The sequence below is a fragment of the Trichosurus vulpecula genome, chromosome 6 (assembly GCF_011100635.1).
Source record: "Trichosurus vulpecula isolate mTriVul1 chromosome 6, mTriVul1.pri, whole genome shotgun sequence".
NCBI lineage: Eukaryota > Metazoa > Chordata > Mammalia > Diprotodontia > Phalangeridae > Trichosurus > Trichosurus vulpecula.
The window spans coordinates 196738788-196754397 of NC_050578.1; the positions used below are offsets into that span (position 1 = coordinate 196738788).

General features: G+C 37.3%; 1 protein-coding gene across 2 annotated transcripts in view; it reads left to right on the forward strand.

Moving 5' to 3' along the window:
- RAB28 (RAB28, member RAS oncogene family) overlaps nucleotides 1-1901 on the forward strand; it is a 129627-nt gene extending 127726 nt beyond the window's left edge. For both annotated transcript variants that reach the window (XM_036765545.1, XM_036765544.1), the window contains one exon: nucleotides 916-1901. Coding sequence is in view for 1 of the 2 variants with exons in the window: in XM_036765544.1 (XP_036621439.1) it covers nucleotides 916-1008 (93 nt within the window). In the remaining variant the exon portion in view is untranslated. The remainder of the gene's footprint in view (nucleotides 1-915) is intronic.
- Nucleotides 1902-15610: the final 13709 nt, after the last annotated feature.

Consider the following 15610-nt stretch of genomic DNA (forward strand, 5'->3'; position numbering starts at 1 on the left):
GTTGTTTCTGTTTTGGCCAGAAATCCCCCCAGATTGATTTAAAAAAAATAGGTAAAAGAGGCCTCATTTCTTACCTAGCCTTAATCACTGAATGGACGTTGGTCAGACAAACTGAGGCCTGGGAAAGACCTTAGCTTAAAAAACCCAAGGTCTCCCACTGCATCTGGGGCCATCTCCAGTTGTTCTGATCTATACTTTGCCATTGGACTCATATGGATCAGGAGGAGAAAGTAAGGCTGGTGATTTTGCACAGTCCTGCCTCACTTAAATCCAAATGACTTGCAAAGCATGACATCATCTTCCCATGCCATTGGTCCTCTTCAAGAATGAAGGATAAACAACAATTCTCAGTATTCTAAATTTACCAAAATAAAATTTAGACTCAGAGTGTTTGTGCTTCATATGTTCATCATAACAGGTTATTATACAATAACATGGGCATATTCTACTTTCTTATTTGCAAATGATTATGCACTGACAACAAAAGTATTGGTATTGTATGTGGTTAGTGGCATATGGCATTTGTCATGTAAACACATAATATATTTTTTCCACTGTTAAAAAACTTGAGCCAAAACCCTACCCAAACAAATATTTGCAAATAGTTAATTTTAATTCTCTTGTGATAATTTAGTCATGTTTAGTTCATTAATAATTAAGATAGAAAGTTTCAACTGAATTATACAAGAATTATAATGCATACTTCAATTTCATGCATACATTTGGTCCTAAGTTAGTACAAGTTGCTGCTGAAGCATGATTTCTTAGGCAGTTTACCAATACAATAGTTTGTTTTAATCAGTTCTGTTAGTATTGGTAAGAACACTTCAGTTAAAATGTGCAGTTATTAGAGCTATTTCTAAGTTGTGCTTGTTTCTGATACTCCAATAATAACTTTGTTTTCTTTTATGACAGAGGGTGGTGAAGGCAGATATTGTAAACTACAATCAGGAGCCTGTGTCAAAAACTATTAACCCTCCTAGAAGCTCGATGTGTACTATTCAGTGAAACATTTTTTTCTTTGTAATGATCAATTTGGCAGGCTGTATACCTCTTACATGGATGAGCTCAAGGACTGCTGAGAACTTTTGTTTTAACCGTGGCCATCTCTATAGCACAAAAGAAAAACAAACAAACAAACCACCTACACCATTTGTGTTGCAAAGCAGCAGGCAGTTTCTTGAATTGTCAAGGATTCAGTCATTGGACCACACATTTTGAAACCAAAATCAAGAGTCTATTCTTTGGAATTATATTGCTTCTTTGGATATAGTGATGTCTGTCTACGTTCCTTAAGGATGTCTACATGTCTTTAACCAACGTTTCCATAAATTAGGATGCTTATATTTGAAAACCACCCAAGTCCAAGCAAGGTATTTTGCCACAACACTGTCTGATTCTGTGGTCTAAATTCAGATGTAGCAAAGTGAAATTCAGATGCTTTTGTCAGAGGAAAACAGTTAAATGAATAATATATTTTATCTAGAAATAATTTAGAAGGAATTCGTTTGGTGTATATATAGAGTGATCAAAACTGTACAAAGCTGTATCTAATTGAAAATGATTAAAATAAAGTTCTAATAAGAATATTTTTTCATTTTAAAAAAGGTCTTAAATTGTTCATATTGTAGCTGGAAACTCACTGAGTAGTGAGTATTCGATATTGTATTTTTCTTACTGTATCATGGTCATTATGTATTGTGTAAAACTCAGGTTAGATTGCTTTATGAATTTTGATCAACATTTGCCAGCTGTAACATGAGATTTCTCTCACAAACTGTTTGCTTAGTTATGTGCTTAAGATGAGTTATGAAGTATTGCTGGATCAGTGTGGATCAGACTATACCTGATGTTCAAATATTCTTTTTCTCCCTCAAATAAATTTATTTAAATCATCCCTATTCTAATGATATTTCAGATACCTTACTTTATCCAAGCAGGGCATAAAATCCATTTAGATATTGTATTTAAAAGCCCAGTGGTGGACTATTGTCTGAAGACTAACCTGTCTACTTTGGGAAAGGCTTTTCACTAGATTGGCTAAAGGGTCACGGGTTTTTCAATCACAGCATCTCTCAAAGGTCATCTACTAAGGCATAAGTGAAGGATGTTATCAACATCATTCATTTTTTCAAATTTGGAAGAACTAACAGGAGGAATTTCTAATCTGGATCAGATTCTCATCAGTATGGAAGAACTGGTTTCTTAAGTGGAAATGCTGGGAACCTTGGGGATAAGTGACCACTCTAGCATAGCATTTATGGTGGAAAAGTGGAAATCATCTGACATGCAACCTAAATTTTGTGAAATGGTTTTCAACGAGGTTAGAGAAGGCTAGGTAGGATGCTAAAATTCCATAGGATATAAGTCAGTCCAGTAGGGATGGGTAAGAAATTCTGAAGACACAAAGATGAATAATTATGATGGAGGGTGGGGAAAGGAGAACTGATCAATATGAATGCAAAAGGAATTTACCAACCAACTTCTGTTTGAAAGGTGTATCGAAGATGTAAGTAAAGGAAGGTAACAACAGGATACGCAAGTGTGTCATGGTCCTTGGAAAATGTCAGATTTAAGTCAGAATGAGCTGCAACCAGCAAAACAACAAGCATTTAAGTGACTACTGTATAGGCATGGGGGATAAAAGCCAAAGTTAAAAAGTTCCTGCTCTAGAGGTGCTTATATTCTATCTGGGGGATACAATATGTGCATATATATATATATGTACATATATATACATTTCTAATATATAGTGGACTAACATATACACAATATATAGTTCTATATAAAAACATATATAAAAAACCTGTATAAAAAAACCTGCACAAAACAGACACATACTTCCCTGTATGGGGAAGACACTAGCACTTGGAAAAACCAAGAGAGGTTTCTTGCAGAAGGTGATGCTTGAGTTGTGTCTTGAAGAAAACTAAGTTTTCCAAGAGTCAGAGGTGAGGAAAGAGCATTCTATTATGGAAGACAACCATTTCTGAGGTATAGCAATGAGAATTTGGATATCATGTTGGAGGGGAGAAGGTTAGTGTGGCTGGACCATGGCATACATATGAGGGAGAAATATATATTAAGACTGGAAAGGTAGGATGGGGACAGGTGGTGAAGAGCTTTAAATGCAAAAAAAGTTTGTATTCGATCCTAGAAGTAATAGGGAGTATCTATAGTTTATTGAGTTCATTGAGTTTAGTTTATTGAGGGAGAGGGAGTGATACGGTCAAATTTGGGCTTTAGAAAAATCATTTTGGTGGATAGGTGGATTGGCATAAAGAAACACTTGGAGGGAGAACAATTAAGAGGCTATTAAAATAGTGTGAAGATGTGAAGATAGAAATGAGATTTGGATATGGAGAATGAGAATGAGGAGTTGCTTTGACACCAAGGTTGTAAATCTAGGTAACTGGAAGGAAGTGCCTTCGCCAGAAATAGGAAGAAAGTTAGGAAGAAAGTTCAGAAGAAAGGTGGGCTTAGACATAAAGGTAGTACAGATATATCTGGGAGATATTGTGGGTTTGGTTCCAGACCACCACAGTAAAGTGACTCTCACAATAAAGTGAGTCACATGAATTTTTGGGTTTCTCAGTACATATGTTAGGCTATATTATACTGCAATCTATTAATTGTGCAATAGTATTATATCTAAAAAATGTACATTCCTTAAAAATAATTTATTGCTAGCAAATGCTAACCATTTAGCATTTCAGCAGATCCTGAGTCTTCAGCAAGCCCTAACATTTTTTGCTGGTGGAGAATCTTGCCTTGATGTTGGTGGTTGCCGACTGCTGAGGATGGTGGTTGCAGAAGGTTGGGTGGCTGTGGCAATTTCTTAAAATAATACAATGAAGTTTGCTGCATTGATTAATTTCCTTTCATGAAAGATTTCTCTATAGCATGAGTGCTGTTTGATAGTATTTCACCCACAGTAGAACTTCTTTCAAAATTAGAGTTAATACTCTCAAACGCTGCTGCAGCTTTACCAACTAAGTTTTTGAAATATTCTTCCATTTTATTGTGTCTCAGGGAATAGGAAAGCCTGAGGAAAGGGAGAGAGATGGGGGAGTGGCGGGTTAGTGGAGCAGTCAGAGCGTGCATAACATTTAATCTGTTACGTTCGCCGTCTTATATGGGATCAGTTTGTAGTGCCACAAGACGATTACAATAGTAATATCCAAGTTCACTGATCACAGATCACTATAACATATAATAATAATGAAAAAGTTTGAAATATTACAAGAATTACCAAAATGTAACAGAGACACAATGTGAGCACATACTGTTGGAAAAATAGCACTGAAAGACTGGCTTGATGCAGGGTTACCACAAACCTTCAGTTTATTAAAAAAAAAAGGTAACATTGGCAAAACACAATAAAGCAAAGCACAATAAAACAAGGTGTGCCTGTAGTTTGGTTTTGGACATGCTGAGTTTGCAGTGTGTTTCGGACATTAGTTTGATATGTCCATTTGGCATTTTGTGATGCAGGAGTGGAATACAAGAAGTAAATTAGACTTGATCTCTCTCTTTCTTTCTTTCTCTCCCTCCCTCCCTCCCTCTCTCTCTCTCTCTCTCTCTCTCTCTCTCTCTCTCTCTCTCTCTCCCTCCCTCCCTCTCTCTCTCTCTCACACACACACACACATGTATGTATATATAGAATATATGCACATCTATAACTGTAATCTATGTGTTTATAAACTCTGAGTCATCTGCATAGAGATAATCCTTAAACCCATGGGAGCTGATTAGTTCACCAGAGGAAAGAGAGTAGAGAAAAAAGAGAAGAGGACCCAGAACGGAGTGACAACCTCAGTGAGCATAACATAGATAATGATGCAGGAAAGGCGATAGAGAAAGAGCAGTCAGCTAACCATGCCAAGAAAAACAGTGTCATGAAAATCCAGAGAGGAGAGAGGATCCAGGAGGAGAGGGTGGTCAGTAGTGTTAAATTCCACAGAAAAATCAAGAAGGATGAGGAATGATTTAAAAAAACCCATTAGATTTGGCATTTGAGATCACGGGTAACTTTGTAGAGAGCAGTTCCAATTGAGTAATGAGGTCCACAGCCATTGCAGAGGGGTTAGAAGATATTGGAGAGGAGGGGAAGTGGGGACAATGTGAGTAAATAGTTTCTGCTGGGAGTTTGGCTGAGAAAGGGAGGAGAGATATAAGATGATAGTTGATAGGGATAGTAGCATCTATAGAAAGTTTTTAATGATGGTGGAGACCTGGGTGTGTTTTGGCAATAGGGAAGGAACTAGTAGATATGCGTTGAATATTTAAGAGAAGGGATCGTGGTGGGAGCAGTCTGCTGGAAACGAGGGGATGAGAGTAAGGGCCTTGCATGAGGAGAAGGGCCACCTCTTCATCAGAGATTGTAGTAAATGAGATAATGGGGGACAATTTCAGATGAAAAGGGGAAGTGAGGGTTCTCATGACAAGTGCTCTTGATTTTCCCCAAAGTATGAGGCAAAACCCTCAGCTATGAGAATGAATGTAAAAGAATGCTGTGGAAGAGGAGTAAAGAAAAGGTTTAGAAGAATTGCCAGGGTAAGATAATAAAACAAGAGTAAAAGAATTGCCTTGCTTCAATGAGGACCCAGATGAGAAAAGATAACAAATTGTTAGTGGGCTTAGTCAGCATGGTTGAGTGTTCAGCAGCATGTGGGTAAAAATAGAAGAGATGCATAGCGGGACAGAGCAATATAGAGTTAAAGCATGAGTGGGGATAGGACAAAAAAGCAAGGGATTCAAGAGTGGATAGCATAGAGTTGAACTAGTTTAGAAGTAAGGGACAGGGAGAGATGAGTGGAAATTGTGATTGGATAAAGAAGTTTTTGATTCTAAAATTTAATGATGGGTGATGGCAAGACCAAGGGTAAGACAATGTTTCCTGGGAGTTGAAGTGGAGTGGAGTAGTAAATCATGGGCACTTAGTAAATCGAGAAGTTGGGATATATGAGGGAACATCAACATGTGTGTTGAAATAACCCATGCAGGAGTTTGGGTAGGGAGTGAGACTATGAACCAAGCACTAAATTTATTGAGGAAGGAGGGAAAATGTCCAGGGACCTGCCAGGTAAGTGCTACTAGAATCTGAATAAAGTGCATCCTAAAGGAGGAAAATTTGATAAATCTTAGTGGTAGTCAAAGTCTGGAAATGGCAAAGACTTATTTCATCCTTAGAAAAAACTAAGGATAATATAAAGTTGTGCTTTTTAGTCTAAATTGGAGGTAAAGGGGAACTAAGATGTAATCCTACCACTTTGTGGGGTTGGGGAAGTATTAACTGATAAAAGGTTGAGCTGCTCAAATTTAATTTTTGCTTCTATTTTCTCTTCCAAGGATAATGATCTTTGGACTGGAAAGGACAAAACAGAAATAGCTAATTTGGAATTCAAACCCCAAATAAGTAAGGAGATTCTAAGAGAGCACTCAAGTCACCTGACCCAAATGAACTACATCAGGAAAATGTGATTGCTGAGCTATTGTCAATGATATTTGAACAATTGTGGTATTAGAGGAGGGGAGAACTGAATCAGGGAAAAAGTACAAAAAATTATTTTAAGGGAAGAGAATAGAGATTGCAAACTATAGGTGAGTGATATTGACTTTGATTCCTGACAAAATTCTGAACGTATTATTAAAGGGATAGTGATTGAACATTTAGGAAAAAAAAGTGATCATAGAGAGCCAGCATGGATTCATTAAGAACCAATCACACCAGATGAAAAACTTCTTTTTTGACAGCTTTGCCAGACTGATAGATCAGGGGAATCAATCAATAAGCAATTATTAAGTACTTATTGTGTACCAGAAACTATGTTAGGCACTGGGAATTAAACTACAAAGAGTAAATAATCCTTGGTCTTGAAAGGCTTTACATTTCTAACGAGGGAGACAGGAAGTACATATATAACTTTAGAGAATAAATATAAAGAGAATAAATACAAGGTTGTTTTAGAGAGAGGACACTGGCAATTGGGCAGATCAAGAAAAGCTCTGTGTAAAAGGTGGTGCTTGAACTGCATCTTGAAAGAAGTGAGCAATTCTGTGAGGTAAAGGTAAGGAGAAAGTGCATTCTGTGTATGACAGATGGTCAGTGAAAAGTTATAAAAATGGAGCCTTTTGTGTGAGTAGAAAGAGAAGGCCAATTTGGCTGGAATACAGAGTGCAGGAGTATGATTAATGTCCAGTGACACTGGTAAATAGGTTTATGTGAAGTTGTAAAGGGCTTTGAAAGGTTTAAAGGGGGGGGGGCGCTTATATTTGATATTCGAGTCAATAGGGAACTACTAGAGTTTACTGAGTTTAGGCATCACGTAGTCAGATATACAATTAGGGAAAGATAGCTTTGGCAGTCATGTGGTGGATGGGTAGGAATAGGGACACTTAAGCCAGGAAGACCAGTTAGAAAACTCACTAATCCAGGAAAGGAGTAATAAGGGCCAGAACTGGCTGTGTGGGTTTTAAAAAAAGTGAGATATGAGAGATGTAAAAATAGACAAAGGGAGCTCAACCAACAAAATCCCACATTCTTTTAGCAAGCATTTTATTTTGAGAACAGGTATATATTTTAATGAATATAAAATAAGCTTCCATGGCCACTTGAGCTTTTGGCCCCAGAAAATGTCCTTAAACTTTGAGAACAGAATGAAAATATTGGTAATGTCACCAAATATGTAATAGTTCTCTTTACATTGTTTTGTGTATATCACCAGAGTATATCACTACAATAGTTTCCCTGCATAGGTCACTTATATTGTTTTAATTTGCCTTTCTGTAATCGATGGTGATGTTTATATGATTGTAGATAGCTTTGATTTCTTCTGAAAACTGCCTGTTTATATCCATTGATGATTTGTCGATTGGGGAATGGCTCTTATTTTTATAAATTTGACTCAGTTCTCTATATAGATATTTGAGGAAAGGGTCCTTTATCAGAGAAATTTGCTGTAAATTTTTTATATTAAATTCATTGTTTATGATATGTTTTATCAAAATGTAGTTTCCCTGATTCTCTCTTTTAATTAGGTCTCTTTTTGCTTTTGCTTTGTCTGAGACGGTGATTGCTAACCCTGCCTTTTTTGTTCTTTAGCGGAAGTATATTAGATTCTGCTCTAGCTCTTTATTTTAACTCTGTGTGTCTTTCTGTTTCAAGTATTGGATTCTGGTTTCCAATACATTCTGCTGTCTACTTCTGTTTTTTAGTTATCTGTTTCCATTTTATAAGCAAACATTTTTTAAAGTGCCCAAATCCTCCATGAAGTCTTCCCTGATCTTATTCATCTAAGAGTGATCTCAGCTTCATTAAATTCTCGGATAGCACTTTGCCTAAACCTTTACCCTTATCCTTTTGTTTCTTATGCTTAGTTATAGGCATATACACACTTATTTGTGTACAAATGTTAACTATTTATTAGGTCATAAACTTTTTGAAAGCAAAGATTGTGTCATTTTTAGGTCTCTAGCACCTAGCACAGTGCTTGGCATGTAGTATTCACTTAAAAGTGTTTGTTGAATTAAGTTGAATTGGTGAGGCACTAGTGATGTTAGGTTCCAGAAGAGGCAGCTTCTTTTTTTAATCATTTGATGTTCATTCTCTTCTTGTTCTCTCTATACTCCTTCCCATTGTCTCATTTGAGTTTGACTTATACTTCCTGACCCACCTTTGGTTGAACATTCTAGCACACCATGCTGTAGCCAAAAGGATGGATAATAACTTAACCAGATAATAAATCCTTGAGAAACAAAAATGACTATACTACAATTTTTGTGTAGTAAGAAGGGGAGGACAGGAGGAGTATGATATCCTGGCCATCTGTGACAAACCAAGACAGTAGATGACAGTGGGACAACTAAAGGGAATTTTATATATCCATACATATACATATTACCTATGCACATACATGTAGCAGATTTCTAAATTCCATATTACAGTTTTCCCTCTACCTCTCATTTTATTTTTGAAACAAAAACTGTAGAGTTGGACTTATTTTATTTAGACTTTACCTCTTTTTAATTTAAAAAATTATAAGTCTTTCCCATCTAGTTTTAGGCATTTTGCCTTGCAAAGAAACATGCTCTAAAATTTCAGATACACATTGTGGTTACTTCTGTTGCTCAATGAACTTTGAAAAATACAAAAGTTTTCAACAAGAGCTAGTAATTGTAAACTATCTTCGAAGTTCACCCTTTATTATGGATGGTGAACCACTTTCCAGTGGTTTTTGGAATTATTCAAAGAACTACTCCTGGGATTGCCTGATTATTCCAGAAGGTAGTATGCCAAAGCCCTTCGAAGTTAGTCACTGAAGTAACATGATGGAACTTAATAATTGAGATGAAATTTAAAAATAGAGAATTTTCCTTTTAACCATCTTCAATGACTTGCATAGTGGAATGTCATACACCTACTTGCTCTCGCTGGAATTTTCTTTTAGATCTTATTATTTTAGAAAGGGAAGAAAATAATGGAATTCTGGTTTTTTCTACTCATATACACTAAGTCCTGCATAATTTTTTATTTCTCTAGGAACAGTGCCTAGTACATAGTAAATGCCTAATAAATGCTTGATGGATGATTGATTGAAAGACGTGGAAAGTTTTGAGTCTGCGGAACATCTGAAGTGAAGAAGCTAACAAAGCATTCTGCCCTCTGTTGTCTAAAGGATGCATTTAGTTTTCATATTAGCACATGATGCTTACTTTGTCACAAAATAACATTTCACATACAATGGTGAAGAGAATTTTCTAGTACCATATTAAAAATGTCCCTTCTGTGACTTTTTCATGTTGCATCATAGATACCTGCCTACCTATCTTCTCTGCCTCCAGTCCAGAGACAGGAACACTATAGTGCTCTCTCCATGCTCGGTTTTAGTCATGCATGTGTGCACAGACACATATATGCATATACACATGTCTGTATACACCCATATACGTGTATGCACATTTATATATGAGAATTGGAAGAAACATGTCTATGCATTATTCAGTTGAACAAATACGAATCGCCTGTTTTGTAAAAGGGAGTGTGCTAGACTCTGAGATACAAAAGGGGGACATAATATAGTTCCTGACTAGAAAATGTGGGAGGAGATTTGAAAGGACGAGTAACTGAATTCCTCACAAGACTTCACAGACAATTGCCATGTGGGGCTTCTGATTTGAAAGGATGAGTGACTGGATTCATCACAAGACTTCACAGACAATTGCCATGTGGGGCTTCCGTTTACATTAGGACTTCAGCAAGAAGTTGTTAATTGCTAATCAAGGGTAGCTGAGTAAGCTAGTGTCACATGTGAGAAAAGGGAGGAACTCACTCCAAATAAGCCATTATCTAGAAGACTCAAGTAACTGACTGCTTTCCCCCCAAGCGCCATGAACACACCATAGCCAAAGAACAGTTTGCAAGGAGAGTCAGTCATGAGGACTACCAACAAGGTCAGAGAATCAATTATCTTATTTCCGGAAGGTATCTTGGTCATGGAAATCATGCAGTAACATGCAAAGAGGATGTTATGTGTTTCTATTAGTGATAAGGAGCAACTGTGTGTACACTAGGCAGAGGTTGGTCCCACACCTAGATAGGTTGAAAGTAAGTTGATAACCTATTCTAAATTATCAGGGAGGGTGGGATAGTCTTTGAGATAATGGAAGAAATGATTCAAAGAAGAAAAATAATCTGACAGGGAGAGGGAGTCAGGGAAACCTTAAGATTCTGTTTATGCTCCTTAGGCAGGCTAGTGAACCAGTAAAGGCTTCAACTGCCTTTGTAATGGACTGGCTTACCTCTCCAGGCTTCTCTTCTTAGCAATCCTAAATTCCTGGTCTTCCAATTTCTCATCATCCTTCAATTACTCCTGCCACCTAGGAAAACTATACTTCCAAGCAGCCACCTCGCTGATAAGGGGCTACATAAGAAACTAGAGTTTTTAATGATAATGCCGATGATGATGATGATGGGAATAATAATAGTAGCTGGTGTTTATATAGCACCTTAAGGTTTGCAAAGTGCTCTACAAATTGTATCTCATTTTATCCTCAGAACAATGTTGGGGGTTAAGATGCATTATATTCCTATTTTACAGATGAAGAAACTAAAGCAAACAGAGGTTAAGTGACTTACCCAGGGTCACACAGCTAGTAAATGTCTGAGACTGAATATGAACTCAGGTCTTCTCTACTCCAGGCCTATTTTTAGTACATATGAATATTATATTTTGTCAAAGGCTTTCCTTTGCATCTCTTGATATGATCTTTTTGTTTATTTTTATTTTCATATGATTAAATGTACCAATTGTTTTTATAATGTTGACTTATCTTTGCATCTCTTATATAAAACCAACTTAGTAATAATGAATAATTTTTGTACATTTTGTTGGAGTTTGTATTTTTTGGAGGGGCTAAGATTATATTTAAGAATGTCTTTATCAGAAGAGGGAAGACTAGAGTCTATAAACTATATCATATTTAGCAAAATAAACAGAGAAATGTGAGGCAAGGTAGTGTAGAAAGAAGACAGGACTTAGAGGTTTGGGTTCAAGGTCTGACTCAGCTCCCACCTTGCTGTGTGACCTTTGGCAAGTTTCTTTACTTCTCTAGACCTCAGTCTTCTCATTTATGAAATTTGAGTAATAATAATAATCCATATACTCCTTCTCCATCAGGGCCTCTTGTGAGAACAGTGCCTTATAAATGTTAAAATACTATAGAAATGTGAACTGTCATGATTGGGAAAGCTCCCAGTGGGACTAGAGTTTCTCACCTATCAATTTCTGAGTCATCTATGGCAAACATCCCTCAAAGAGATTGGAATCATATAGTTACAGAATCTTGGAGTTAAAAGGACTTGAGTATTTCTCACTTACCTCACAAGATTGTTGTGAGACCCAAATGAGATTGATGGGGTATAAGCTCTGGAAACCCCCTTGAACTCTCTTTGAATTTCCCCACTTGATCTGAGGCTATAATCCTCTCAACTGGCCTTTCATTCTCTCTCTGTTACCCTTAACCTAGCCTAGCCCAGGCCTTCATTGTCTGTTACCTGTGGATTGCTTCCTGCTACTTCCCACCCTTGATCCTATCTGGACCTCCTTCTCCCTCGGCCACATGGTCCAGGTCCCTGGTGTTCCTGGCCCTTCCCTGTTACCTCCCAGACACTCCAGCCTATTGGCCATTCCCATCAAGATCCTCTCTGGACCCCTCCTCCAGTCATCCCAGACTACTTGGCCACTCCTAGATCCCTCCCACAGTCTTTCTGTATATAAGATCCATCTTGTTTCCATGACAGTGCTCAGATTCAATCTGGCCTGCTTGCATTGGCGATAGAAATGTTCAGATTCCTTAAAAGTCGAGCCAATATGTTGCATCTTTAATGAACCTTGTTTTACTTTGGTTGAAAGAAGGCTTGGGTCGAATTCATTCAGGCAGGACCCACGTGTTGCTATTTCAGGGTCCTAGCACCCCTAAACCTCAACAAGATCGTATATAATTGATGTTTTGCAAGCTTAAAAACTGTATAAATATAAACTGTTTTTAAAAATTCTCATTCTCATCTTTCTCTGCGGAGTTCAGATGGAACAAGTTGCTATGCTATTATTTTTATATTTGATGTTCTGTGAGGCAACTAAGATTATAAATTATAGAAAATGTTTCTGACGTGCATTGATAAAGGCAGTTTTCTATAACAGTGGAATCAAAGGTCTAGTCCCCATACTTACCTCCTATTTAATGTTTTGTGGCATAGATAGATAAAATAATTGCTTTTCATAATTAAATGAAAATATTACAATGTAAGCTCATCCCCTGGAGGCTACCTGAGAGCATCCTTGGCACATCTCTAGCAGCAGGGATAATTATTATAATTGTTGTTATGATGTAGAAATAACAGGGGTAGGATAATGCTGGACCTTCGCTCCCGAGGCATCATGGTGGCTTGGGTCTTCTACCAGAATCTGAGGTGAACGTTTCAAGCTGTCACGGTTAGCAGGCCTCTCTCCATTCCCAAAGCTTCAGCAGTTTCTTAATCTGTAGAATGAGAGGGATTTGCCTCCTTCTACATCAGAGACATTTCTACAGATTTTCAGTGACTCATCTATCTTGTAGATACTATCTCTTAAAAGAATTTCTCAAAATTTTTCCTTCCTTTCCATTTCTACTACCATTTCCCTGATATATTCCTCTTCTCCTGCCATTACCACCCACTTCAACTATTGTAATACTGTCCAAACAGATCTTCCTATCCTTAGTCTCCTCCTTCCCTCTTCAATCCATTTCATCCATTACAATGTCAGGCTAAACTTCCTGATAGCTTATAAAGATGTGCTCAAACATCTTCAGTGGCTCCCTCTTGCCTGCTAAGTAAAGTTCAATTTATTTAAATGAATGAAAAAGCAATTATTAAGCACTTACTATGGATCAGATACTGTGCTAAACACTGAAGATGCAAGTACAAAAGAAAAACTGTCCCTGCCCTCAAAGAACTTGTGCCCCAATAGGGAAAGATAGCATATAAAGAGGAATCAAGGACATGGAAGGGTGTTTTGTTCTGGGAAATTATAACAATGGTGATTGGAGTCAGTGAGCAATTAATTGACATGCTGTTTCCAAAAGCAATGGTAGGATTGATTATTTTTCCCAAAACGAGAAGTTGATGGTGAAGGGGATGGGCAGGTGCCCAACAGCTTAACTGGAAGATGGCCAGTATCTTTTTATAGTGAACTTTTATCAATTAGGATACTACTAGGACCCTAGAGCAGAAGGTCCAAAGCTGAATGGCTTAGCTCCTGATCTCAGGAGGTTCTGCTTGGGGGCATCAGCAGCACTAGGTTGGTATGGGAGGGCTATGGTCAGCTCTCTAAATACTCTATAATTTGACACTGCCTGTCTTTTTTCATCATTCCCCTCCATACATTTTATACTCTAAACAAACTGTTCCTTAGACACATCTCTCTATCTCCATGTCTTTGCTCACTTTGTTCCTTGTGTCTGAAATAGCTTTCTTAATCTCCTTCATCTGTTGAATTCTTGAGATCCTTTAGCCTAGCTGAAAATACTTTCTCCTCTAGGAAGCCCTCCTTGATTCTTCTGGATGGTAATGAATATTCATTCTCCTTAAAACCCACCAAGCACTTTGTTTTGATCCTCTCTCTTATGCACTCATCATGTAAGATTACATGATACCTGTCTATGGATTTGTCTTGCTCCTATACTAATGTCATCTCCATGGATGGCAAATGCCATAGCACATCAACATTTTATAGCCTTTCTAGTACCCACTACAGTGTTTTTACAAATAATAGGTTTTTATTAAATGGTTGGTTGTTACATTTGTTGAATATTCATGTATATCTTTGTTCAGACACGAGTAATTCTTCCTAGTAAGGGCAAAGTTAGCATGATATCATGCCTAGAAGGTGTAGTGGATGACGTTCTTGCCTTTGACACATACTAGCTGGTGACCATGGGAAGGCCGCTTACCTTCTCAGTGCTCCAGGCAATTATTAAAGACGGTAAGTGACATAAGGAGAGCTAGTCTGCATCAGGGGAGGAAATTTCCATACTGGAGGTACTGATGAAGCTATTGTTGGATATAAGGAAAGGAGGGACAGTTCCTATTTATAATAATAATAATAATAATAATAATAATAAATACATTATATTGACATAGTGCCTTAAGGCTTGCAAAGAGCTTTCCATACATTATTTCATTTGTCACAACAACCTTATGAAGTAGGCGTAATTATCATCCCTATTTTATAAAAGAGGGAACTGAGGCCAGAAGTCAAATGACTTGCGCAAGGTCATAAGCTGGTGAGTATCTGAGGTTAAACTCAGGTTTTCCTGACTCCAGATTCAGAGCTCATTCTACTCTGTCAATGTTTCATTGTACAAACAGACTTTCTGGTTTCCAAAACCCTAGGAAGCTAGTTTGTCCTTCAGACAGCTTCAGTCTTACAGAGTGATAGGATTGTTCAGGATTGGCGGTTCCATTTCATCTGGTTCATTCAATCGACTTTCCACATGGAGAACTGAACAATGAAGTTAAGGCAAACTTTTTTTTTTAATTTTTACTTTTAAATTGTGGTGTATTTTTTCCTGTCTTCCACAATGGACTTTGAAGGATAGAATTAGTAAGAACATTTGAAGGATATCAACCCACATACATACTTAATTATCATTTATACATTCCTCCTTGGCCAAAAGTAATCCCTAATTAACTAAGAATCCATTTTGGTTATAGAAGGATGTAATTCCTCTATTGAATTTTATTTTTTCTGCCCTGTCTACCCTCATTGCCTCCTACTTTGATTAATTCAATTTTATACCCAGCTATCAAGATAATATTTACTAAAAACCTTTTAAAAAATTAACTCCCCTATTCTTAAACCTCCCATGACTCACAATTGCCTTTTGACTAAGATCCAAATTTCAGGCTTTTGCCTTCAGTTTCTCTATCTCCTTTTACCCATTCAACTTTATGTAAGCCATTGGCCAGGGACTTAGCAACATCTTTGTCATAGGTTCAGAGGTTAAGTGACTTGCCCCATATTACCCAGTTAATAAATGGGAGAATTTGGATTTAAACCCAGGCCTGATA